The 23066-nt window shown below is 55.0% G+C and overlaps 1 protein-coding gene across 4 annotated transcripts in view; it reads left to right on the top strand.

Annotated features, from left to right (window-relative positions):
• Positions 1-22369, top strand: part of DHRS3 (dehydrogenase/reductase 3) — a 41344-nt gene extending 18975 nt beyond the window's left edge. For all 4 annotated transcript variants that reach the window (XM_011284598.4, XM_006934296.5, XM_006934295.4 and 1 more), the window contains 5 exons: positions 13257-13400; positions 14099-14218; positions 14583-14821; positions 19540-19665; positions 21846-22369. In XM_011284598.4, coding sequence (XP_011282900.1) covers positions 13257-13400; positions 14099-14218; positions 14583-14821; positions 19540-19665; positions 21846-21930 — 714 coding nt within the window. In that variant the 3' untranslated portion in view covers positions 21931-22369. The remainder of the gene's footprint in view (positions 1-13256; positions 13401-14098; positions 14219-14582; positions 14822-19539; positions 19666-21845) is intronic.
• Positions 22370-23066: the final 697 nt, after the last annotated feature.

Raw genomic sequence — 23066 nt, 5'->3', positions numbered from 1 at the left:
AATAGCTCAGGTCCATGGCCCCTTGAGGACTTGCTTAAATGTATAGATCAAATTAAGAGGGGGACGGGGAAAAAGGACTTTGGAGACTTTGGATTTAGGAACTGAGGATAGGGGATTATAGACCTCACCGAAGCACCTTAGACAAGCTCTTGAATAAATCCTAGAGCCCTGGGGACCACTGCGATACGATTGTTTTCACCGCTAAATCTAATACGCTTCCGTACTGACTGCTTTTGGTTTTTTTGCATGTGTAGAGTGGGTGTGTAGGCAACTGTGAATCAGCTAGCCGTCGTCAGCCGTCTGTTGGGATGTGCTGTCCATTCTGCATCGTGCAGTGGGTCTGTTGGGGCCATGTTTCCCGCTGTCCAGGGCAGGAGGGGAAGGCACGTGACCTGGCATTCCGTGCCCCTGGGTATGGCTCTAGAGCCCGGTCCATGTAAAGGCCCCACCCGGCTTCCTCGTGCGAGGCCTGTGGGCCATACTTCATCCGTCCCGAGATCCCCTTCAAGACACATTATCACCCGTTTCACAGGGGAGGCAAAATGATTTCATTCGTTCGCTCACATGCTCAGCAGGCACCTGACAACCATGCCAGGTGCTGGGAATTCATCCCGAGAGCCTATGCTAGAAAATGTGTGTTTTGGGGGGGGGGGCAAGAAATAACTTAAAATTTCAGATAGCGGCAAAATGCTGTAAAGACAATAAAACAGGATGATGGGAGGGAGAGAGATTTAAATATTAACTTCAGTGACAGGGAAGCTGGAATTGGCTCTGGTGTTAGACGGTGCCTCGCTGCATTCCTGGGCTGCTTTTTAAAGATCTGTAGTCATTTCTTCTTTAACCCCCCCCCCCCACCCGTCGCCACAAGGACTTGAATTAGTGGGGTCCAAAGAGGGGAGTCAGTGTGGCGGCTCCTTGGGCCCAGGGGACCATTTGCCCATATGTCCCCAAAGCCCTGGCCACTCACAGCAAATCCAGAAGGCAAGTTTGGTAGGTGGCTGAGGAGAGAGGGCCTGCTTGGGTTCCTTTCCGTGTCTCCAGGTTCTGCATCGGGCCCCGGATCTGAAGGCTTCTAGCCAGCCCCAGGAGCCTGGTGAGGCTTTCGTGCACTTTTGACCTTCCCACAGCGGCACAGGGAGGCCAGTTTTGATTCTTCCCACTTCCCTGGGGGAGGTGGGGGGGAAGACGGTAATGCCCAGAGATGCCAAGTGACTCATCCAAAAGTCACACAGCAAATCAACTCCAGAGCGCAGTGCTGGCCTGCCGGCCCCAGCCAGGCTGCCTGCCATTCCCAAGGGCAGTTCAGACACCTGGGCTGCCAAGGGTGTGCGGGCCAGGGCCGTTCTGGGAGCCGCCTGGAACAAACGGTGGTCCCCTGCCTGGTGGAGGCGGGCAGCCGGCGGGACACGCTGGCATCTGCTCACACCTGGAGGAAGGGCCCCCAGCACCCCAGCACTTCTGCTTCCATGAAGAGGCATGAGCTTCCCAGAAAGCCGAGCTCAAAGGCAGGCACTTCCCCAGTCTGTTGGGCAGAAAGCCCAGAGCTGACCCCAGAGGCTCAGCCCTCGGTTTTGAAAACCCCCTCCCGCCCCGAGAGGCAGGGGATGGGGTCCCCAGCGGAGAGGCTGACCCCAGATGGGTGGACGCCGCCAGCCCCCGGGGACGCTCCGGAGGAGGGAGGCCGCGCTCCAGCTGGGCCCGTGCCTGCCAGGGGGGCGGCGGAGGGTTCACGCTGCGGCCAGCAGACTGGCTGCGTGTTGCAATGTCTGGTGGCGTTTGCAGCATCCTGTCCGTGTGTGCAGCTGGGGTAACCTCAGGCCGGCGCGGAGGAGCGTGTGTGGCGCGCAGGCCTCGCGGCCTGGAGGCTGCTGGCACCTTGCATCTCATTTACAGCTCCGGGTTCAGCCGCGGGCCAGCGGCGCCCGTGACGTCACGCCGTTTGTTTACCGCGGGGAGGAAGCGCGGGCGGTCCCGGCGGCGCGGCCGGAGGGGCACCCCTTCCAGCCCCCCGCGCGCGCGGCGACCCCAGCCCCAGCCTGGCCCTCCTCCCCACCTCCCCTGCCCCCTCCCTCTCTGCGCCCCTCCCCGCACCCCCAACCTCAGCCTGGCCCTCCTCCCCACGTCCCCCGCCCCTTCCCATCCGCACCCCAACCCGTCCCCGGCCCGGTCCCTACCTACCCCGCCCCCTCCCCCCTGCTCCGCCCCCTCCCCAATCGCGCTCCGGACACCTCCCTGAAGCCCCCCCCCCCCCACCTCCTGGACCACAGCGCCGCCCCGCCCCCTCCACATCTACCTCCCAGCCCTCTTCCCTACCCTCTCCCTTCCTTTTCCGTCCGCCAAACGGGATCCCAGCCCGATCCCCACCCAGGACTCCAGCCCAGCCCTGCCCCACCCCCTCCCGGGACCCCCGCGGGCCCCACCCTCCGCCCGCCCCTGGGCCCGCTTTCAGAAAGACTTCCTGGAGCCTCCTGCCAGACCCGTTGAGGTTTCGCCCGGCGGCTCCTCCTTGCCACCCCCTCACCCCATCATGTGAGCGCAGACTCGCCTCCCTGCACCGAGCAGGCTGCGGCGGCTCATTTCGCTGTCAGGGGCGGTGTTGGGATGGCCGGCGCTTTGTTATTGGAAACTGGGGTGTTTACCGGCGGCGCGCTAGGTGGGTAGCTGGCCAAGGGCGCGCTAGGTGGGCAGCTGGCCTGCTTGGCCGGCATCCAGGCACCCTCTTCCTGGGGAGGCGGCCCTCGCCACCTGGAACCGTTTCCGCACTCTCCACCACCCCTCCCCCTCGCTTTGCCTAAGCCCAGTGTTCTGGATGCTGAAGGGACCTGGGGATCGAAGTCAGGACCTTTCTCTTCCTCCGAACCTGGGACTTGCCAAAGCCGACCTTCCCTGGAGAGGGCGGCTCAGAGGCTCAGTGCAGGACCCCTGTTCTACCATTGTCTCAGACCAAACCCTTTGGGGTCCTCTGGCTGCCCAGTCCTGAACCCTCCTCTTCCAGAAACTTCACCTGACTGCCCCATCTGCCTCAAGTGTCACCCGCCTGTAGAGCAGCTCCTGACAGGCCCCCCTGCACCGCCCTGGTTCCCACTCCCATTCCCAACCCCCAAATGCCGCAGTCAGAACCCGTTCCAGAAGCCAAGTCAAAAGTGATCATTTCTGTGGTGACAACCCTCTGAAGGGTTTCCAGTCTCATTGGGAATGGAATTCCATGCCCCCCCCCCACCCCGCACCCCTTACAGCTGCAGTGCTCAACTTGGTGTCTGCCACCTGGCCTCCCTGCTGTACCCCAACACCCTGAGCTCATTCGCACCCCAGGACCTTTGCACTGGTTGCTCCCTCTGCCTGGAAGGTCCTTGCCCCAGATATCTGCATCCCTCCCTCCTTGACTTCCCTCAAGTTTGCCCAAATGTTATCCTATCAGAGAGGCTTTCCCTGTCCCCCCCTTCCAAGTAAATACCACTCCCACCCGGGGATCATTCCATCCAGCCTCCCCCCTACAAAGCTTCCCTCTCCCTCCGTGCACTTTTGGCCACCTTTATATATTGCGTTTGTTCCTATGTTCGTTGTTCCCCGTCTCCCCCGTACACTCGTGAGAGCAAATGCCAGGAGAGGGGAAAGAACTTTCCTGCTGTATTCCAGAGCTGCCAGCACTGCCTGGCATGCGGTCACCACTCAGTAAGCCCCCTTGAATGTGTGAGCGAGTGAGCGAGCGAGCGAGTGAGTCAGGACAGGGAGCAGTGAAAGAGGTTGGCTTTGGGGTCTAGGTTGAAGCTGCTTTGAAACTTTTGTCTGAGCTTCATTTCTCAGAATGGTGATGCTGGAGATGTGCACCATGCTGGAGAGTGGCCTGTAACCGCTGGCTCTCCTCCCCTTCTTGGCACCTGCATCTCAAGGTCACCTGGTGTTCTCTGCAACGGCCCGGCCCGGAGGGAGGTCCAGATGCGGGAACGGGGGCAAAAGTCATGAGGTGTCAGCTAGCAATTCTGGCCTGAGTTCTCCCACTCCTGGGTTGTGCCCAGTGTGGTCTACGGGTAGACAGAAGGAGGTGCAGCCCTTGGGCCGGGCTTGTAGGCTGTTAGTGTTTGTGAAAAGAAACATCAGCCCCTGAGTTTCGGGCTGGAAGTGAGAAGCTGTTCTGCTCTTCCTTAGAGGCAGCCTTTGAGATAGTTTCCCTTTGAGGAGGTTTTCCCAGTGGTCCTGGAACCAAAAAGAGTCACAAGAATCACACCCTGGGATGAGATGGGGACTTAGCCCAGTTGTCCTACTTGGTTTCTGAATAGTTGCTGAAGACATGGCTCTTGGCAGGTGAAAGTGTTAGAGGTGTGTGTGTGTGTGTGTGTGTGTGTGTGTGTGGCGGGGTGGGGGGCGGGGTGCCCCTATCCTCATGGACGTAAGTAAGGCTTCCATTGTTGGAGGGAGATGTGTGTCCGAGAAGAGATCTGGAAAGTCAGAAAGCAAGGACGTGCACAAAGATGTCTATGGCGTTTTTGTTCATTGCTGTCAAAACTGGCAACCAAGAGGCCCTCCATTAAGTGAACAGATAAATAAACTGAAACATTCAAGCAATGAGATCCTATTCCGCACTAAGAGGAAATGAGCCATCAAGCCACGAAAACACACGGAGGCACCCTAAATGTATATACTAAGTGCGAGAAACCAGTCTGAAAAGCCCATATACTGTGATTCCAACTGTATGGCATTCTGGAAAAGGCATAGGGACCTTACGCGTGTCAGTGTGGGTTCATCAGTTGTAACAAGTGCACCACTCTGATGGGGGACGTTGTAGTCGGGGAGGCTGTGCCTGAGGGGGTGCAGGGGAGATGTAGGGACTCTCTGTACCTTCTGCTCCATTTTGCTGTGAACCTAAAACTGTTAAAAAAAAAAAAAGCCTCTAGTGGCCCTATGTTATTTATGGATCAAATACAGATTCTTGGGGCGCCTGGGTGGCGCGGTCGGTTAAGCGTCCGACTTCAGCCAGGTCACGATCTCGCGGTCCGTGAGTTCGAGCCCCACGTCAGGCTCTGGGCTGATGGCTCAGAGCCTGGAGCCTGTTTCCGATTCTGTGTCTCCCTCTCTCTCTGCCCCTTGCCCGTTCATGCTCTGTCTCTCTCTGTCCCAAAAATAAATAAACGTTGAAAAAAAAAATTTTTTTTTAAATAAATAAATGTTGAAAAAAAAAATTTTTTTTAAATACATATTCTTGGTCCCAGAGGTCAAGGGCAGTATGTAACTGGACTCCGCCTGAACCTGTCCATGCTGCCACCCTCTCCTGGGGACTCCACTCCACCAGCTCCAAGATGGCCTAGCCTTCTTCCTTCCTTTCTCCTGGACCACACTTACATGGCTGCCCCCTGGAAGGGCTCTCCCCTCTTTTCTCTGTGTGTCTCCCTTCTGTCTCTTATAAGGACACCTGTCATTGGATTTAGGGTCCACCCTAATCCAGGGTGATCTCATCTCAAGATCCTTAACTCATTACATCTGCAAAGACCCTTTTCCCAAATAAGGTCACACGCGTGGGTATCAGGGATTAGGAATTGGACGTAATTTCTTGGGGAGGGGGGCACAAGTCAAGCTGTTATGCCCCTCTGCGGGCAGTAGTGAGGACCTCACCTACAGTGCCTAGAGCAGGGCCTGGCACACAGCGAGCGCCCGAGAAACGTTAGCAGTGGCAGCGGTGAGTCCCGTTCTCCTTCTTGCCCGCTGGGAGAACCGGGGATGCTCCTGGCACACCCCTTCCCCCAACCCCCCCCCCCCCGACTGCCCCGGCCACTGTGCTAACCTATGCTCAGGGACAGTGGGTCCTGTCCTCACCTGTTCTCCCACCTCAGCCTCTAAAGGCCCCCGGTAGCCTCGCAAAGTGTTGAGGATCATCACTGTCACCCATGTGGCACATAGTTGGTCAGCAGGGCCATGTGCTACACGGTCACAGGGCAGCGGCTTCCCGGGAGGTGGACGCCTTGCCGTCCAGCCCTTGTCATGTGGTGTGCACTCGGTGACAGCTGTGCAGTGCATACATGTGGCCCTTTATGGGGTCACTTGGCTCTTCGCTCTGCAGGTGAAGTTCGGCGGCCGAGTGCACAGGACTGGGCATCAGACCCAGCGGGTTGGAGTTCCGGCTCTACCATTACGAGCTGAGTCATTTCAGGCGTATCACACAGCCCCTCCGTGCCTCAGTTTCCTCATTTTCGGATTGGGCCTGGGGCCCCCCTCCTAGAGCTGCCAGAGGGCTGGGTGGGGACCTGCAGCAGGTGTCCGCATGATGCTCGCGGTTCTCCCCGTGGCTCCCACGGGCCAGTTCCAGGCGGACCTCGGCGGGAGGAAGTCTCTGTCCGGCTCCAGGCTGTGGTCAGGGACTCGTGGGAGGAGGACACTGCTGCCTGATCTAATCTGAGGAGCTTCCTAACAGTCCGCTCCAACAGCTGAGCCGGCGGTAGCCAGAACATTCTGGGCAGGCCCAAACAGGGAGCGAAGCCAGCGCAAGCCTGCCCTGCCTGTCACTCGGGCAGCTCGGCAGCACGGGGACAGGAAGGGGGAACCGCCTCCGGCCTGAGCCCCCAGCAAGGAGGCCCAGTGCCTTTGCCCCCTCTGACCCGCTGGGGTCACACATCAGCGGGGGGGACACAGACAGCGAACCGGAGGCTATGCAAAGGGCAGGGTGCAAACGGGTGCATGTTGAGGGCAGAAACGGGGCTCTCGGGGAAAGGGGGGAGGTGGGAAGATTAAAAAATCTGAAATGTCTCGAGGGAGTATCCCATCACTGTCATGGATTCTGAAGGGTTGTCTTTGAAAGACAAGGTGGGCTGCTTGCCTGTTGGGGGTGACCGCCCAGCACTCCCAATGGGTGAGAGCTGGAGGCAGCTGGTTGGGGTTCATTCCTAGAAAAAAAAAAAAAAAAAGCTTCCATTCCAGAGAAGAAAGGGCTAAGGATCCAGAGCCGTAGTATTCAAACTTCGTTTTATTTTTTTAGCAACGGAATCTGTATAGAAATGGCTGTTCTAGAAGACAAATAAAAGTGACAGTGCTCTGAATGACCCGGGTGGGGGGGGGGGGAGCAGGGACCCCGTCTACCAAGCCTCCCACCCCTCAGCAGCCCTGGAGGCTCCTCGCTAGATTCCCCCAGGGTTCCCGGAGCTCAGCGGGAACACCTGTCTCGGGAAATCCTTGGACGGTTTTGACACTGGTCTCCACCTTCGTGGGCCCAGGACTGTGGACAAAGGAGGGTCTTGTAAGTCGAGTGGAAGGATGGAAATGGAGAGGCCTCTAAGATTCTGCGGTGCGGCCCCAGTTGAGGCTGTGTCTAGAAGCAAGGCAATGAAGCCCCGGTCTTCCAGGCATCTGTCACCCCGGTGACCCCAGTTTTATGGGGGGAGAGTGGGATCTTCTGCGAGCAGAGATCTATTTATGTTCCTGAGTTAATAATAAGAATAATAATAATAGCGAGCGTTTGTCATGTCCTTTCTTCATCTTCCCAACCACCCTTTGAAATTCATAACCTTAATTTATAGAGAGGTTCAGTGGGTGTCTAAGTTCGTGTAACTTCTGAGGGGTAGATCAGAGAACTGAGCCCAGCAGTCTCTGGCTCCTGAGCCTGTGTTCTCGGCCACTCTTCTCAAAAGATAGGGGGTCTCTTTTTGGAAACAGGCAGGACTGTGAAAGAGAAGAGAGCTTAAAATTTAACTTCCGCTGGACAGCACGTGTCCGTGCTCCCAGCGTCACCAACCCGCACCCCTTGCGGGCCACACGAAGCTCTGAGAATGGATTTTTATGAACGTCCTCCCGCTGGAGGTGCTAAGAGTGGAGGAGAGCTGTGCACCCTCAAAACCGTGACCCTCCCACCCACCCCCCTTCCCTGCCATGGTTTGGGGTCTCTGGTGGGTATTTTCTTCCTTCTGGGAAACCAACTCAGCATCGCTTCGCTCCAAGACATGGGACCCGTGAGACATGAGCTGTTCTGCCAAAGACCTTCCGAGGGACTTAGATCTTTCCGGGGCCGCCGATTATAAACAGATGCTCCTCCTGGGATCCGCCCGGAGACCACCCAGCTCACGTCACTGGGGAGGGGGACTGTGCTCTCTGCAGCTGAACTCCAGCAATGAATGCCAAGTGCAGGCCTGCATGCAAGCATCTCTGGGCAAAGAAGGCAAGGCTGGGTGGAGAAGAGTCACTCACTGTTCTCTGGCCAGCAGATTTTTTCTAGAGGCCTCCCTGGGCCAATGTCATGTGACAGTGTTAGTTGGCTTTTACTCTTGCTGGGTGCTGAGGTTACCAGATGGATAGAATGGATGGGATTCCCCAGAGGACCTTGCAAGCTTGCGGGGGAGGCAGGGGTGTTCACGCTCAAAGATCAGTGTTGGCAGTTGGGCATGTGAGGCTTGGCTCACACTGCACTGCACCAGTGGTGTGACCCTGGACGAGTCATTTTACCTGTCTGAGCCTCACCTGCAGAATGGACAGAGTAACCATACCCACTCATGGAATTGTAAGGATGAAAGGAAAACACACGGAGGGTACCCAGCCTATGGAAAATGCTCACTAGACACTGGCTGTTGTGTCATGATGTTGCTATTGTGGATTATTGTGTGTTATTGAAGGATAGAAGGAGCAGCCAGAGAAGCTTCACAACCAAGGGGGCATTCAAGCAGGGTTCTGCAGGATGAATAGGAGTCCACAAGTAGGCTTGGCATTTAAAGCAAAGGAGAACAGCGTGCTGGGCACTAGGTAGGGTCACAGGGAACTCGGAATGAATGACATTTATCCAGGAGACAAGATGTAGATGGGAAATGGCGAGGACAGCACACTGGGGGCCAAGTTCAGCATGTGATGCGTGAGTGTCAAGCTGTAACCGTGAGCTTCCTCGCTCATCCTCACGATGGGGAGAGAGAGCCAAACAGACAGCCACCTCGGGCTGGGTGGGAGCCCCGAAGGGGCAGAGCCAGGGACCTGGGGAGCAGGCAGGGCTTGGACCCGCGGACCTCTGACCTCTGGCCTCATGGTCTCCTCAGCTGTGAGAAGTGGGTGACAGTGGCCTTCAACTCTGGGGCTTCTCGGGCTCAGGCTGGCTGGAGCTGCGGTGAGGGCAGCTTTGAGGGAGAGAAGGGCAGGGACCCTGGGCCGGACAGGGCGGCCGTGGCCTGAGAGGGGCCGGATGTCTTGGTCCCCTTCCCTCCATGCAGCCTGAAGGACAGGAGCTAACCGTTGGCCCCAGAGAGGCTGGGAGGCCGCCAGTGTGGAGTCACCCTGAACCCTCATTTTATCAACCAGGCCTAAGAGTGAATCCCGGGCCCGCTGGCCCTCACCAGCTGCTCCCTGTCCTGGGAGTTTATTCAGAGGAGGCCGGCTGGGGTTCCACGGGCTCGTCAATCTGCCCCCTCCTCTCCTGTTCACCCCACGCCCCTCTCAGACCCCTGCCTCCTGCCTGCCTGTCCTCTCCTCCGTTCTGACGCCGGGTGGGACTCTTGTCCTGTCAGCTGTCCGGAGTCACCCCCAGCTGACTCCGGGCAGGGACCGTGTGGGCAGACCTGCTGGGCTGAATCTGCCGGTTTCCTGGTCAGCAACTCTGGGTCCCCAGAGGGGTCCAGGCAGGGCACTGGAGAAGGGGAAGCCAGCAAGGCACAGGTGAAGCCCTCCCATCCCCAGACGACCCGCCCGTGGCCACCAGTGAGGCACCCATGCATGGCCCTGAGCCTTTTTCCATCTGAGAGTAACCCCTTGCCCCCTTCAAGGGTCTCAACCTCAGATTTGACTCTTCACATCACAGCACAGCCCCAGGGTGGTTTTGAGGCACTGGGGAAATCTGGGTCTCACTGAATCTTGGTCCAAGCAGACTCTATGTTGAGGGTTCTAGGACCTTCGTGGCTCCATCAAGGAGGATGGGGTGATCTCAGCCTTCATACCTCCTCCCTGCCCGTCCCACCTGTGGCAGGTGAACTGTCATTCATTCACCCAGCGAACAGCATGTGCCGTGCTGGGCCCTAGAATGTGAAAATGAACAAGCCAGGATTGAGGGCCCTCAGGGGGCTCCCAGCCCAGTGGGGTTGGGGGCGGGGGCGGGGCGGGCAGCAAGCAGCCCTGTCATTGTGCCCAGGGAGAGCTGGAGGCTCTGAGCACAGAGCATGAGGAAGCCAGCCCACCAGGGCATCCTCAACAGACCCCGAAAAGGAAATGGCCCCGCCTGGATGTATCCCCTGCCCACGGGAAATGAGTGGACACAGCGTTCCCTTTGCCCCCTTTCCCCCAGTCCCTGTTTCCCTCTTCAGGGCTTTCTTCCAGCCACATGGACAGTCCTGGCCTCCCTGGTTTCCTGATGGCTGGTTTCCTGGGCAGACCGGAGGCGAGGTTAGACCCAACCCTCCTTGCCCTACCTGAGAACTGGGGGAGGGGGGGGTCAGGAAGAATTAGTTAATCCGGCCAGGAGTCCCTGGTGCCCCTTCTGCTGGAACCCCATGCACACCTGTGTGTGCTGAGAAGCAACCCAAGGTTCCCAGAATACAGGTCTCCTGTGTGTACTACTGCCCCAGACCCTCTGAGGGGCTCGCTTGTGCTCCTAGGACCCCTGCACCTGCCAACACCCACCCCAGCTTTACACTTCCCTTCTCTTTCCACTTGTCCAGAAATTCTCAGAGTCCTCAGAGGCACTGCCTTCTGCCAGACCCTAGGGAACGGTGCAAACCCCGTGGCCCTGTTCCCCATAGGAGCTGGAGGTGGGATAGGGTTGAGCAGGGACTAGGGGAGGAGAAAAGAGGCCAAAGATCACCTTCACCTCAGGCTGACATAGTCAGAATTAGATGGAGGGTGGTTGGATGGTGGGAGAGAGTGAGTAGAAGGAAGAAAAGAGAGGTGGATGGATGGATGGATGGATGGATGTATGGATGGGAAGGAGGGAAGAAGAATGGATGGGGTGGGTAGATGGATGGATGGATGAGTGAATGGATGGATGGATGGATGGATGGATGGATGGATGGACAGATAGGCAGATGGGGTAACAAGGGAGGATGGAAAGAAACTTGGGTGACAAGGACTACAAGGCAAGGGTGGAGTGGAGGATGCTTACACCCAATTACCTTCCCACAAGAGATGGTTTTTTTCTTCTTCCTGAAGTGAATCTCCCTGCCTCCCCTGAAGGAACACACTCTAAGTCTGTTTTTAGTTCAATAGACAAGAAAGTGTCCCTTGGAGACTGTCTAATTGCAGTCCGTTTGCCCTTAAAGGACTTTTGTGGTCATGGAGAGCCACTGATGGAATCCTTCCTTGTAAAACACTTCCTGTATTTTAAGACTTAATTATAAGAAATAAAGCGGTTGGACTAGGTGGGGTCTTCAAACTGGCCTTCCCAGGGATGTTTCAGGGGTTGAAAAAACAGTTTTATTTTCTTTTTAAAAATATTTCAGGGGCGCCTGGGTGGCTCAGTTGGTTAGGCGTCTGGACTCTTGAGTTTGGCTCAGGTCATGACCTCATAGTTTGTGAGATCGAGCCCCATGTTGGGCTCTACGCTGATAGCACAGAGCCTGCTTGGGATTCTCTCTCTCCCTCTGCCCCTCCCCACTCTCTCTCTCTCTCTCTCTCAAAATAAATAAACATTTTTTGTAAATTTTCAAAAGTATCTAAAGCACTAGTACAAAAAAGCAGGTCCGTTGGAGACCACCAGCTCTTTTCGTTTCCTTTCCTAATAAGATAAAGCCCATTGCTTTATTCAGGGGATTTGTACATTCCAGAAAGTTTGGGGGTGGGGGAGCACACCAGGTCTTTTGTGTATCCCTCCAGCTACTCCCTTTGGGGCCCTTTCTGCTTAAGCGAAAGTGCTGAGATTTTAAGGGCTACAGCTGATAAAACCGTTCCCACCACCAACTAGTCTGTGTGACTTTTCTCTCTACTGTGTCACAGAGCGGACTGGAGAAATCCATCGGGTTCTGGGCTGGTGTGATTGGAGCCACCTCTGTAGCCTTCACTTGAAAACGCGTGCTTACCCAACACGGCCTTCCTGTTCTCGTTAGTTTCTTCTAGAGGGAAAAATCTGTGGTTGGACCTGGAATGTCTTCCTTGTGAAGAAACCTAGTTTCACACACTGGGTACCATGTTGGGTTTCATTTTTCAAGGAGGAGTTTCATTGACAATTTTAGAAGGAAGAAATGAAAATAGAAACCCATTAGACTAATCCCTGGGGAAACCCCATCTCTTCCTTTTTCCGATGCCTTCCAGCCCCTGCCTCTATTGCCCTGTGCTGCCAGAGCTGAATTTTATTAAGGTCCTTAGTTCCCTTTTACCGACGGGGGCCTCTCTGGACCCAGGGACCCAACCCTTTTACCGACGGGGGCCTCTCTGGACCCAGGGACACATCATGTCATGGGGAGGTGGGTTGTTCTCGCTGGGGTCAAGGTTGAGAGTGAACCAGCCTTCTCTTCTGAGCCTTTTATGGCCAGCCATTCATAAGTTTGTCCAACACTGTTAGGAGTCCATTCATTGGCCCCACCAGGGTCTCCTCCTAGTGCAACGGGTCCCACATTTATTGCCTGTGGGGACGGCAGCATTTCTTTCTTAGTGGGAGTCTGGGTGCCTCTCTTCGTGCCCTCCTTCCCAATGGGGCCACAGCTAGGTGGGGAGTCCACTTCACCTCTGTGGGCCTCATGGCCAAGACCTTCCAGTCCATTCTGGAGGCTGGTGCTCATAAACCTGGCTCTAGACCTACTGGGTAGGAAGGCCAGCTTGTTCCTGAGAACATTCTGGAATACCATACAGGAGTGTTGTCACTCCAAACTGTGTAGAGTAACTAGAATCTGTTGGTGGGAGGTGTCCTGTGGAAAGGAATGTGTAAGAAAGTCTTGTGTGGGAGCCCGGGTGACTCAGTTGGTTCAGTGTCTTCGGTTCAGGTCATGATCTCGCAGTCTGTGAGTTCTGGCCCCGTGTCGGGCTCTGTGCTGACAGCTCAGAGCCTGGAGCCTGCTTCACATTCTGTGTCTCCCTCTCTTGCTGCCCCTCCCCCACTCATGTTCTGTCTCTGTCTCTCAAAAATAAATAAACATTAAGAGAGACTTGTAAATAATGCATCCATCGACTTGTCGTAAATGGGCTCAGTAACTGTCCGTTCGGTTCCGAAAGTCGTATTGTTAATGTGCTTGGCGTGCCGTCGTTGGGTGCAATCGGGGAGGCTAGCTACTTGACTCGCCAATTACTCGGGCAAACTGCTGAATTTCCATTGCCCACCATTGAATTACGATGGGTCATTTAATCACCACCTGTTTGGTGTTGCCATCCTCTCCTTCCAGATCGTTCTCTGGGGCCGGACTGAGAAATGCCTGAAAGAGACGACAGAGGAGATTCGGCAGATGGGCACCGAGTGCCACTACTTCATCTGTGATGTAGGCAACCGGGAGGAGGTATACCAGACGGCCAAAGCTGTCCGGGAGAAGGTAAGTGCCCAGGAGGGTTTGTCCCGAGTTCGGCTGGACACAAGACACAATAGCCAAAGAGAACATTCTCTCACCTGCCTGGCCTGGGAGAGAGCATTGCAAATGGCAAAATGGCTGTTTTCGGGGCATGTCTGGGGACTGTCCCGGAAGCTGGCCCAAGCTGTGTGTGCATGTCCGTGTGCGTGAGTGTATACGTGCATGCGTGTGTGTGTGTGTGTGTGCGCGTGTGTTCTTTGGGGCAGGGATTAGGTGTGTGGCTTGATTACATAACAGAAGTAATCACCTGTTGTCCCCTTTGGAAGAAACCTTGTGAGTTTCTCAGGGGCATAAGTCCCATCGCCCTCTGGGAGGATCTTCCTCCTGACTCCAGCCATCTGTTCACGGTGAATGTATCAGTGACTTCCACAAGAGCAAAACCCATCCTGTTTGCTATCTAGTCCGTGGTGAATGTTAAGTGCTTCTGTGTAGCAATAACCTCATTTATCGTAAACATGCTGTGTGCCACGAAGTATTTCTGACCCTCAGATCAACCCCGGTACGGCCATCAGCTCCATCTCACAAATCCAGACTGAGGCTCAGAGAGATGATGTGGCTGTCCAGGGGCACACAGCTGGTGTCGAGGGGGCAGGCCCCGCCCCTGTGGGTGCAGGCCACCGGGACCGGCTGCCCTAACAGCCCCGCGGCCCCCTTGCCCACAGGTGGGCGACATCACCATCCTGGTGAACAATGCTGCCGTGGTTCACGGGAAGAGCCTGATGGACAGTGACGATGACGCCCTTCTCAAGTCCCAGCACATCAACACCCTGGGCCAGTTCTGGGTAAGGGCCGTCCTGGGCCACAGCCGGCCCTGGGCGTGACAGTGACGTGTTCCTGCCCTCCAGGCTGCTGTAGGGGGGTGGGGAGAGGCTCACCGGGGCTTGGGCTCAGGCCAGGGAGATGTCCGGAGGCAAGGTGGCCAGGTAAGAGCAATGACCGCCCAGCTCCTGGAGACATCTGGACGTACAGAAATGCGGAGCTCGGTGCCCTGCGGTGGGCGGGCCTCGGCCCCCTCCCCTCCCTTCCCAGGAGAGCTCAGTCATGGAGTGGTGCCTGTGCCCGGGGTGGTCGTGCTCCCCAGAAGAGGTTTCAGAGGGGCTGCTGGAGCCCGCGGCAGCTCCACACTGACCTCCCACCCACCCTCAGACCACCAAGGCCTTCCTGCCGCGCATGCTGGAGCTGCAGAACGGCCACATCGTGTGTCTCAACTCCGTGCTGGCGCTGTCTGCCATCCCTGGTGCCATCGACTACTGCACGTCCAAAGCCTCGGCCTTCGCCTTCATGGAGAGCCTGACCCTGGGGCTGCTGGACTGTCCAGGAGTCAGTGCCACCACCGTGCTGCCCTTCCACACCAGCACCGAGATGTTCCAGGGTATGAGGGTCAGGTCAGTGAGCGGGGGACTCCCCTCCCTTAAGCCAAGTCCCACAGCGGATCGGACCAGGGACGTGCTTAGTATGCAGAGAGAGAGCTAAAATTTAAAAATATCACGGAAGCCCCTTCTGTTTGGCTTTGTGGTCTCATACCTGATTCTCTATGTGCGAGGCTATGGGACACTGTAGTGGCTTAGGGTCTTGCTTCTCAGGTCAGGGAGCTCTTACAAAGTATCAGTGCACATGCACGCAGTGGAATACTCCCCAAGAGAACAGTGTTAACACATGAACAGCATGGATCAATCTCGAAAGTATTACGTTGAGCAAAAGAAGCCAGACGCTTTAAAAGAGTGTCTTCTGCATGAAGGCATTACAGGAAACTCTAGCACAGGCAAAACCAGGCCAAGGTGATAGACATTAGAATAGTGGCCATCTCTGGAGGGGCGGGGACATAGCCTGGGAGGAAGCACAAAGGAACTTTCTAGAATATTTTTAAATGCTCTCTCTTTCCAATCCAAGTGGCAGTTACATAGGTAAGATTTATTTCAACTTTCTTTTGCAAATTATATGCATAATTATATGTATGCAAATTATAGCTTAATTTAAAGAAAGACTGAAGCCCAACCCCCTGTCCTCCAGGCCAGTGGGACTCCAGGGGAATGGGAACTATTGGTTGAGAGCTCATGCTTTGGAGCCAGCCACCTGTGGTGCTGACTCACTTATACCTGTATTGTACCATCTGACCCTGGGTCCAATTAGTTCCCACTGTAGCCTTCATTGCTCATTGGTAAAACAGGAAGGTGAGTGGGGTGGCTGGGTGGCTCAGTCAGTTGAGTGCCCGACTTTGGCTCAGGTCGTGATCTCACAGCTCATGAATTCGAGCCCCACATCGGGCTTGCTGCTGTCAGCGCAGAGCCCCATCGAGCCCACTTTGGATCCTCTGTCCCCCTGTCTCTCTGTCCCTTCCCTGCTCATGCTCTCTCTCTCAAAAATAAGTAAATGTTAGGGGCGCCTGGGTGGCGCAGTCGGTTAGGTGTCCGACTTCAGCCAGGTCACGATCTCGCAGTCCGTGAGTTCGAGCCCCGCGTCGGGCTCTGGGCTGATGGCTCGGAGCCTGGAGCCTGTTTCCGATTCTGTGTCTCCCTCTCTCTCTGCCCCTCCCCCGTTCATGCTCTGTCTCTCTCTGTCCCAAAAATAAATAAACGTTGAAAAAAAATTTAAAAATAAGTAAATGTTAAAATAAAATAAAACGGGACGATGAGGATGTCCACGTCTAGGGTTCTATGATAAGGATAAAATGGGATCTGGCAAGGAACACTGCATGTGTCTATAGTAAGTCCCCAATAATGGTGCTCTAATGATGTACAGTCATGAAGGGGCACAAAGTTAGGGACAGGTGACGATGGGGAATTATCCAACAGCTACTTTCCTTGCTTTTGCAATGCAGCATATAATAACAGATTTGCCTTCTAAATTATACACAATAGGTTCTTCCACACACGAAGATGGCGTAGAGGTTCACCGTGAGAATTTAATGAGACAGCTGGTGGAAAGCATTTAGCACAGCACGAGCCATGTGGGAATCACTCAGTCCCCCTTGGTTGTTATTACTGAGACTGGCTTGGTCATCCCTCCTTCTCTACACTTGTGAAACCTTGAGCCAGTCTTGCTACCTCTGTATGCTTTGCTCATCTGTAAAACAGTGGAAATAATATTTCCCTCGGGGATCTTTGGGAGGATTACAAATAATACATGTGAGGCATCTGGTGCAAAGCCCGGCATGCTAGATGTTCAGTAATGAACGGCTGCTCTTTTTGTCCTTAACTGACAGTGAACATCTCCATGAACGCAGATGTGATTAATCTTCCTATCAGATCATACCTTTCGTGTGCCACGGAAATCCACATTTCCACCTGACTCACATGCAGGTGATCACGGATTCTGTATTTAGAGGAGGTGGGATTAATGACTGTTGATGTTCCCTATTGGCTTGCCGGCCCCCCATACCACTTTGGGCCGGTTTCTTTTCTTCTGGGTATACAGGAGGTGCTCGGTAAATGTCTATTGGACGGAAGAGCAGCAGGGGCAATCCTGGGTTTCAGGTGGGCTCCAGGGCACAGAAGTAGGCAGGACATCAGCAGACCTCTCGCGGGGTGTTCCTGTCTCATCTTCTGGCCGTTTCCTCTCTATCACTTCAAGGAAAGGCGACATTTTTCTACAGTGGTTCAGAGGTTGGGCCCAAACAATCAAGGACCAAATCCCAGCTGTGTGTGACCTTGGACAGGTGACTCAGCTTTTCTATGCCTTGGTTTCATCTTTAAGAAGGGATTGAAAGTGTACCCTTCTTCACAGCTTAGCTGAGCTCCTAGATGTGACTCACCTAGCCTGCCTGGCACGTAGTAAGCACTAGGGGAAGGTTAGTTACCTGTGGTTGTGCAGGTGAGCCCCGAGGTTTGGGGGGAAGGGTCATAAAAGGATGACTGATGTGTAAACAACTTCCATTCCCTAAAAGAAAAGAAAGAAAGCAAGAAAGAAGGAAAGAAGAGAAGAGAAGCATTGGTTTCCTGTCCAACCATGATTAACAGCTTCCCAGCATTAAAGGGAGGTGGAGACAGATGTTTAGGACAAAACTGATGGGTTTTCTGGCAAGAACGGCCATGTAGGTGCTGTTGTTTGCAAGTTGCTATTTATTGATCTTGTTCCATGTCCCAGCCGCAACAGCCACTTTACAAATGCTGCTACACGTGGCCCTCAGCAACCCCGTGAGGGGGCTCTTGTCCGCGCTTCACAGACGTGGGAACTGAGGCTCAGAGGAACGAAGCTACTTGCCCAGGGCCACACAGATGGACATGGGCCGAACTCGCTTATTCTGCAAGTCTGCACGGCCTCCGTGGGAGTAATAGCTCCCTATATACCCATCCCACCCACCAGGAGGGAAAGGAGAAAGTCCCTCCAGCAGACGCGCCGGCCTCCTCTGTCAGGCTCCCCTGCAGGGGTCTTGCTAGGAAGGGCCCCCTGTCCCCACAGAGCTCGGCCCTATCCATCCTGTCTTCCCTTCCCCTGCATAGCAAGTAGGCTGGGCCCTGGTCGTGGCTGGAAAACCAAACTGTCCGCCATGTCTATAGGGCTCGTCAACACATTCATCTCTGCAGGCTCCCGGTGGCCATCCTTCCAGACTGCAGGGCTGTGAGCACCTTAGCTGCACATTAAGATAGCAGAGGAAGCTCGTGGCCAGGAGGGTGTGGGGGCAGATCCACGGGTTCTCTGAGACCAACCAGCCCGTGCTGGGGTCCCAAGAGTTGCCTTTGCCCAAGGTGACATCAGCTCCGAGAGATTCGTCACCCTAAATGCTCCTGGTACCTGAGCACAAGCACTTCGTGGGATCAAGGTCAGCCCTGCGCCTACAGGCCCACCAAGGATGGGAGGACAAGCTGCAAGTGAGGAGGGGGACAGAGCTTTGGCCCGGGGCTCATGCTAGCCTGGCTTGAGCCCTTAGGGCCCCACCATCTCCCCAGAGCCTCAGCTCCCTTCTCTATGAATTGGAGCAAATGATGCCTGTTGGATTTAGCTCAGGCCTGACAGGGAGCATCGTCACTGTGCAGGGCTCAGGTCAGAGGCCTCTGAACAGGCACGAGAAAACAGCCATGCTTATTCAATCATTTATTCATTTACCAACCCCGTGGAAGGCACTCTGTAAACGTTTGACCAGCTCAGTGAATCAATGAATCAAGGAGGGGACCAGCCAGCGGGGCAGAGAAGGGCATTCCCAGCAGAACCCCACCTCCAGACGGGCCGAGCAGGGCACATTCGGGGAGCAGCAAGTTGTTCCGGGTTCATCGGTTCCGCAAAGCGTTTATTGAGCACCCACTATATGCCAGGTATTGCACACCAGGGGCTAAAACAGGGAGCAAGACCGACCAGACCTCTGCCCTTGTGGCACTCACAGTCTGACAGGGGAGACAGGCCACGGACAAGCAAACAAGCAGACAGGCAAGGCCACGTGGTAAATGCGGTCAAGGAAATTAGCAGGGGGAGGAGATCAGAGGCCACCCAGAGAGGATGGGCCGAGAACCCTCCCTGGTGGGACAGCTGGCGAAAGGCCCTGAGATGGCAGGGAGCTGAAGCGACAGAAACAGAAAGGTTGGCCTGGATTTTGGGAGAAGAGTGACAAGGGAGAGAGGTCAGGCAGTGGGCAGGGCCCAGGACAGTGCTGGAAGAGGGTCTGAGTGACATGTTAGTACTTTTTTTAATGTTTATTTATCTTGAGAGAGAGGGAGAGCGCGCGCAGGGGAGGGGCAGAGAGAGGGAGAGAATCCCACGCAGGCTCCACACTCTCAGTGCTGATCCCAACATGGGGCTCGAGCTCATGAACCATGAGATCATGACCTGAACCAAAACCAAGAGTCGGATGCCTGACCGACTGAGCCACCCAGGCGCCCCTGGGTGACATTTTAAAAGACATTTTAAAGGAAGCATTTTGAAGAATGGTTCCCAGGGGGTGGGCTACAAGACCTCCATTCTCCAGGCGAGACCCACTGGGAAGAAGGGGAAGGAGGAACTCCCGACATTTCTGGGGAAGCAGGCAGGGGCGGGGAGAATGTTCCAAGGGGGACTCGAGTCTCCCAAACAGGAAAAGCCAGAGGGACGGCCCGCGGATGTTAGCCACGGAGATGGTCAGCAGAAGTGCGTGCTTCTCTCTAGGAGAAACCCATATTGTCTCTTCCTGTACCAGGTTCCCCAACCTCTTCCCCCCGCTGAAGCCGGAGACTGTGGCCCGGAGGACGGTGGAAGCCGTGCAGCTGAATCAGGCCCTCCTCCTTCTCCCGTGGACGATGCATGCCCTCATTATCTTGAAAAGGTACGGGCTGGGGGAGAAAGTTCTGGGTCACGTTCACGCTGGCTGTTTCCCCTCCCGCTGGTGAATGCTGGCGGGGAAGAGGCGGCAGGAGGAGAAAATACACATGTGATCGATTACTCATGTCTGCTGTGGGCAGGAAAACCATCGGTGGAGACCTGTGTCCCAGGGACTTCCCACACTTCGTAGGGAGCCGTGGTTCTCAAAAGCGTTGGTCTCAGGACTCCTTTACGATCTTAATTAGAAGAAGCCAGGGACCTTTTTTTGATGTGTCGTACCTATTATTAGTAACTGTATGAGAAATTAAAACTGAGAAAAATTGTTACAACTTTTATGTATGTGTTTAGATTTAAAATATTGATTGATGGGTAGGCAGCGGTAATAAATCCATACCTTGTTATAAATATGATATTTTTATAAAAAGTGTATTTTCCAAAAAATATGGAGTAGGAAGAATGGTGTTGTTTTGCATTTGGGGGAAGTTCTTTATTGCCTGACTTAATTGAAGACAACTGGATTTCTTATATCTGCTTCTGATTTTAATCGGCTATGATGTCACATGTCACGGAGCCTCCAGAAAACTCAGCTGCACGCTGTGAGAGAAGAGCGTGCGAAGGCAAATATGTCTTGGGGTTATTACAAAACCAGTTGAACCTCTGAAGAGATTTCGGGTACCCCCCCCCAAGGGTTCCTGGGCCACACTTTGAGAACCATTGTTCCCGGGACCAGCACTTGGCCCCCGTGTTCAGGAAGTTCAATCTAATGGGGGGAAACAGGGTTTGCAATGTTTGGGACTCACAGAAACGCCCCAGGACTAGTCAGGTGGGAGGTACCAGAACAGACTACCTCAGGAGGTAGGCTTTCAAGAAGAGGTCATCCTCCTTCAGAATTGGCCCAGCATCACATTTCCTAGAACTTTCTAGACTTTGAGCAGCACACCCTGCCCATCCTGGTCCCACAATGAAGGGGCCATTCTAGGTGCCCAGCTGAACACAGGGCGTCAGGGAGAGCTTCGACCCTGGAGCCCCAGCGACCTTGGGTCCTGGTTCCTCTGGGCCTCCAGCCATCTGCCGCCTCGAACCCCCAGCTCACCGACCCTCTGACCTGAAAGGCCTTTCCGGGAAGTGAAGCGCCCGAGTACCTTCATCAGACATCAGCTCCCAGGAACGCGGGCTCCCCTCTGGCTGTGTGTCTACAGCTGAGGATTGGCTCCAGTCGCAGGCCCAGAAGCTTCCTCATTGGGCCACATCTTTGCCTCCCTTAGTCCATCCTGACTGAGGCTCTGACATGCCCTTGGCTGCCTCTGGGAGCCCCTAGGAGGGTAGAGCCTCATGTCCTCACCAGGATGGAGCTGCCATCCCCGCCCCCCACACACACCTTGGGGAGCTTCTTAGAAGCCTTTCTGAACATTCTAGGAAAAAGCTGGTTTGTCTAGAACATCTCAGTGCTTTCCACAGTAAGCCCGCAGCCTACATTTCCTGTTCTATCTTCCACTAGTTTTCCACCTCCCACCCCCAACCCCTGCACTGCACCCCCTTGTCACTTTCCCCAAGAGAAACCTTTACAAGCTCAACTCCAGAACAACCACGCCCCCAGGGAGACTTCCACATTGCTCTGGCTGGAAGTGAGCCTTTCCCATCCCGCACCTGGGGTGGTCCAGGGCCCTTCAACTTGATTCAGCAAATGGACTGGGGCCCTCTCTATGCCGAGCCCCACACTGCAGGCCAGGATCAGAGATGAGGTTTCTTCCAGGCATGGGTTTGCTAAGGAAACAGCGAGGACCCCCCACCCCCCACCCCAGGGCCCGTTGGGGAAGCACAGGGGCTTGGGAAGCCCAAGGAGAGGCCTGGGGGTGAATCTGGGAAGTTTCCCTGGAGGAGGTGGTAACTGCCTAACTCCTCAATCCCACACAGCAAATATTTGTTGAATGAGTGGCTCCTGGAGGGAATTGATCTCCCAGATACCTATTGGCTCCAAAATGCTAAGAATGTGGTTTTGAAAGTTTGTTTCTACCAGCCACCTTTACCTTTACCTCGGAAACATTGTTTATCCACTTACTTGAAAGCCCTTCCTTGTGTCTTGGAGAGAGGGCTGGGGCAGCTTATGGGAACCATTGCTCTACTATGACCTGGTGGCTGGTGCCCCCACTGACCCTCTTCTTTTCTCCCTCCCCACTCCCCCAGCATACTACCACAGGCTGCACTGGAGGAGATCCACAAATTCTCAGGAACCTATACCTGCATGAACACTTTCAAGGGGAGGACATAAAGGCAGGATGCAGAGACATGCTTGAAAGCCACGGAACCTGAGGGGGCCACGGCACGTGGGCACACCCCCATGCGCCTGTCCCTTGGCACACTTCTGCTGGGTGAGTGGGACTGTTCCTGTCCCCAGGAAGAATCCGGGTGAACCCCCAGGCCAGCCCCAGGACCTTTGCACAGGACTGATGGGCGTAACTCTGACCCCCATGGGGAGGCAAGAAACCAGCCAGCAGCCACCTTGACACTTTCATACATGTCTAATTCTGTAGAGTTTATTGTTAAATTGCTTCTCGAGTCTAACCAGCCTTAGCAGTGTGTTTAGACTGTTTCCAGGAGGGTCTATACCCAGATGCTCTTTTCTTTGCAAAATCCACCCATCCTCAGCTTGGTTGTATGGCAAACTGGTTGTATGGCAGGAATGATAAATAAAGACATGGTTTTTGCGAGTTCTTTTGCTGAAATCCCTGAACCCCTGGTCCTTGCCATTCGGGAAGGGACTGATCCCAACCACAAAACCCCATCTTTTAAGAGACAGTTGTTCTGCTTGGGGTCCCCAGCTGCCAGGAGCGGAGCGGTGAGAAGAGGGCAGAGGTGGCGAAAGGTATTGGAGCCCGAGCCTGGGGTACACGGTTCCTTGCGGCTTCTGCCAGGCCCCTCCCAACAGCCATGAGTTGGGGGACACGTTGCACCCCCATCCAGTTCGCTGATACGACCTTGACGAACTGGTCTGCGGAGAGCTGCCTTCTGCTCTGCCACAGCCCCACCAGCACAAAGCAACCAACTCAGGAGAGAACCAGTCCTTAGTGAGTACCCACTGTCTACTGAGCATGACTGGGTACTGAGAGGGCAACGTTGCTGAGAGGCCAACATTCTGAAGACCACCATCATTAAGACCAGTGTTAGGAGGGTGCTACAGGCCCCTGACCCAGATTGGACCTCAGGGGATAGACGTGAAATAGCAAAGGGGCACCTGGGTGGCTCAGTCGGTTAAGCGTCCGACTTCGCCTCAGGTCATGATCTCGCAGTTTGTGGGTTTGAGCCCCGCGTCGGGCTCTGGATTGACGGCTCGGAGCCTGGAGCCTGCTTCGGATTCTGTGTCTCCCTCTCTCTCTGCCCCTCCCCTGGTCACGCTCTGTCTCTCTC

This window comes from Felis catus, chromosome C1 (genome assembly GCF_018350175.1).
Source record: "Felis catus isolate Fca126 chromosome C1, F.catus_Fca126_mat1.0, whole genome shotgun sequence".
Lineage (NCBI taxonomy): Eukaryota > Metazoa > Chordata > Mammalia > Carnivora > Felidae > Felis > Felis catus.
Note: the sequence above shows the minus strand (reverse complement) of the source record. Positions and strands in the feature narration are given on the sequence as shown.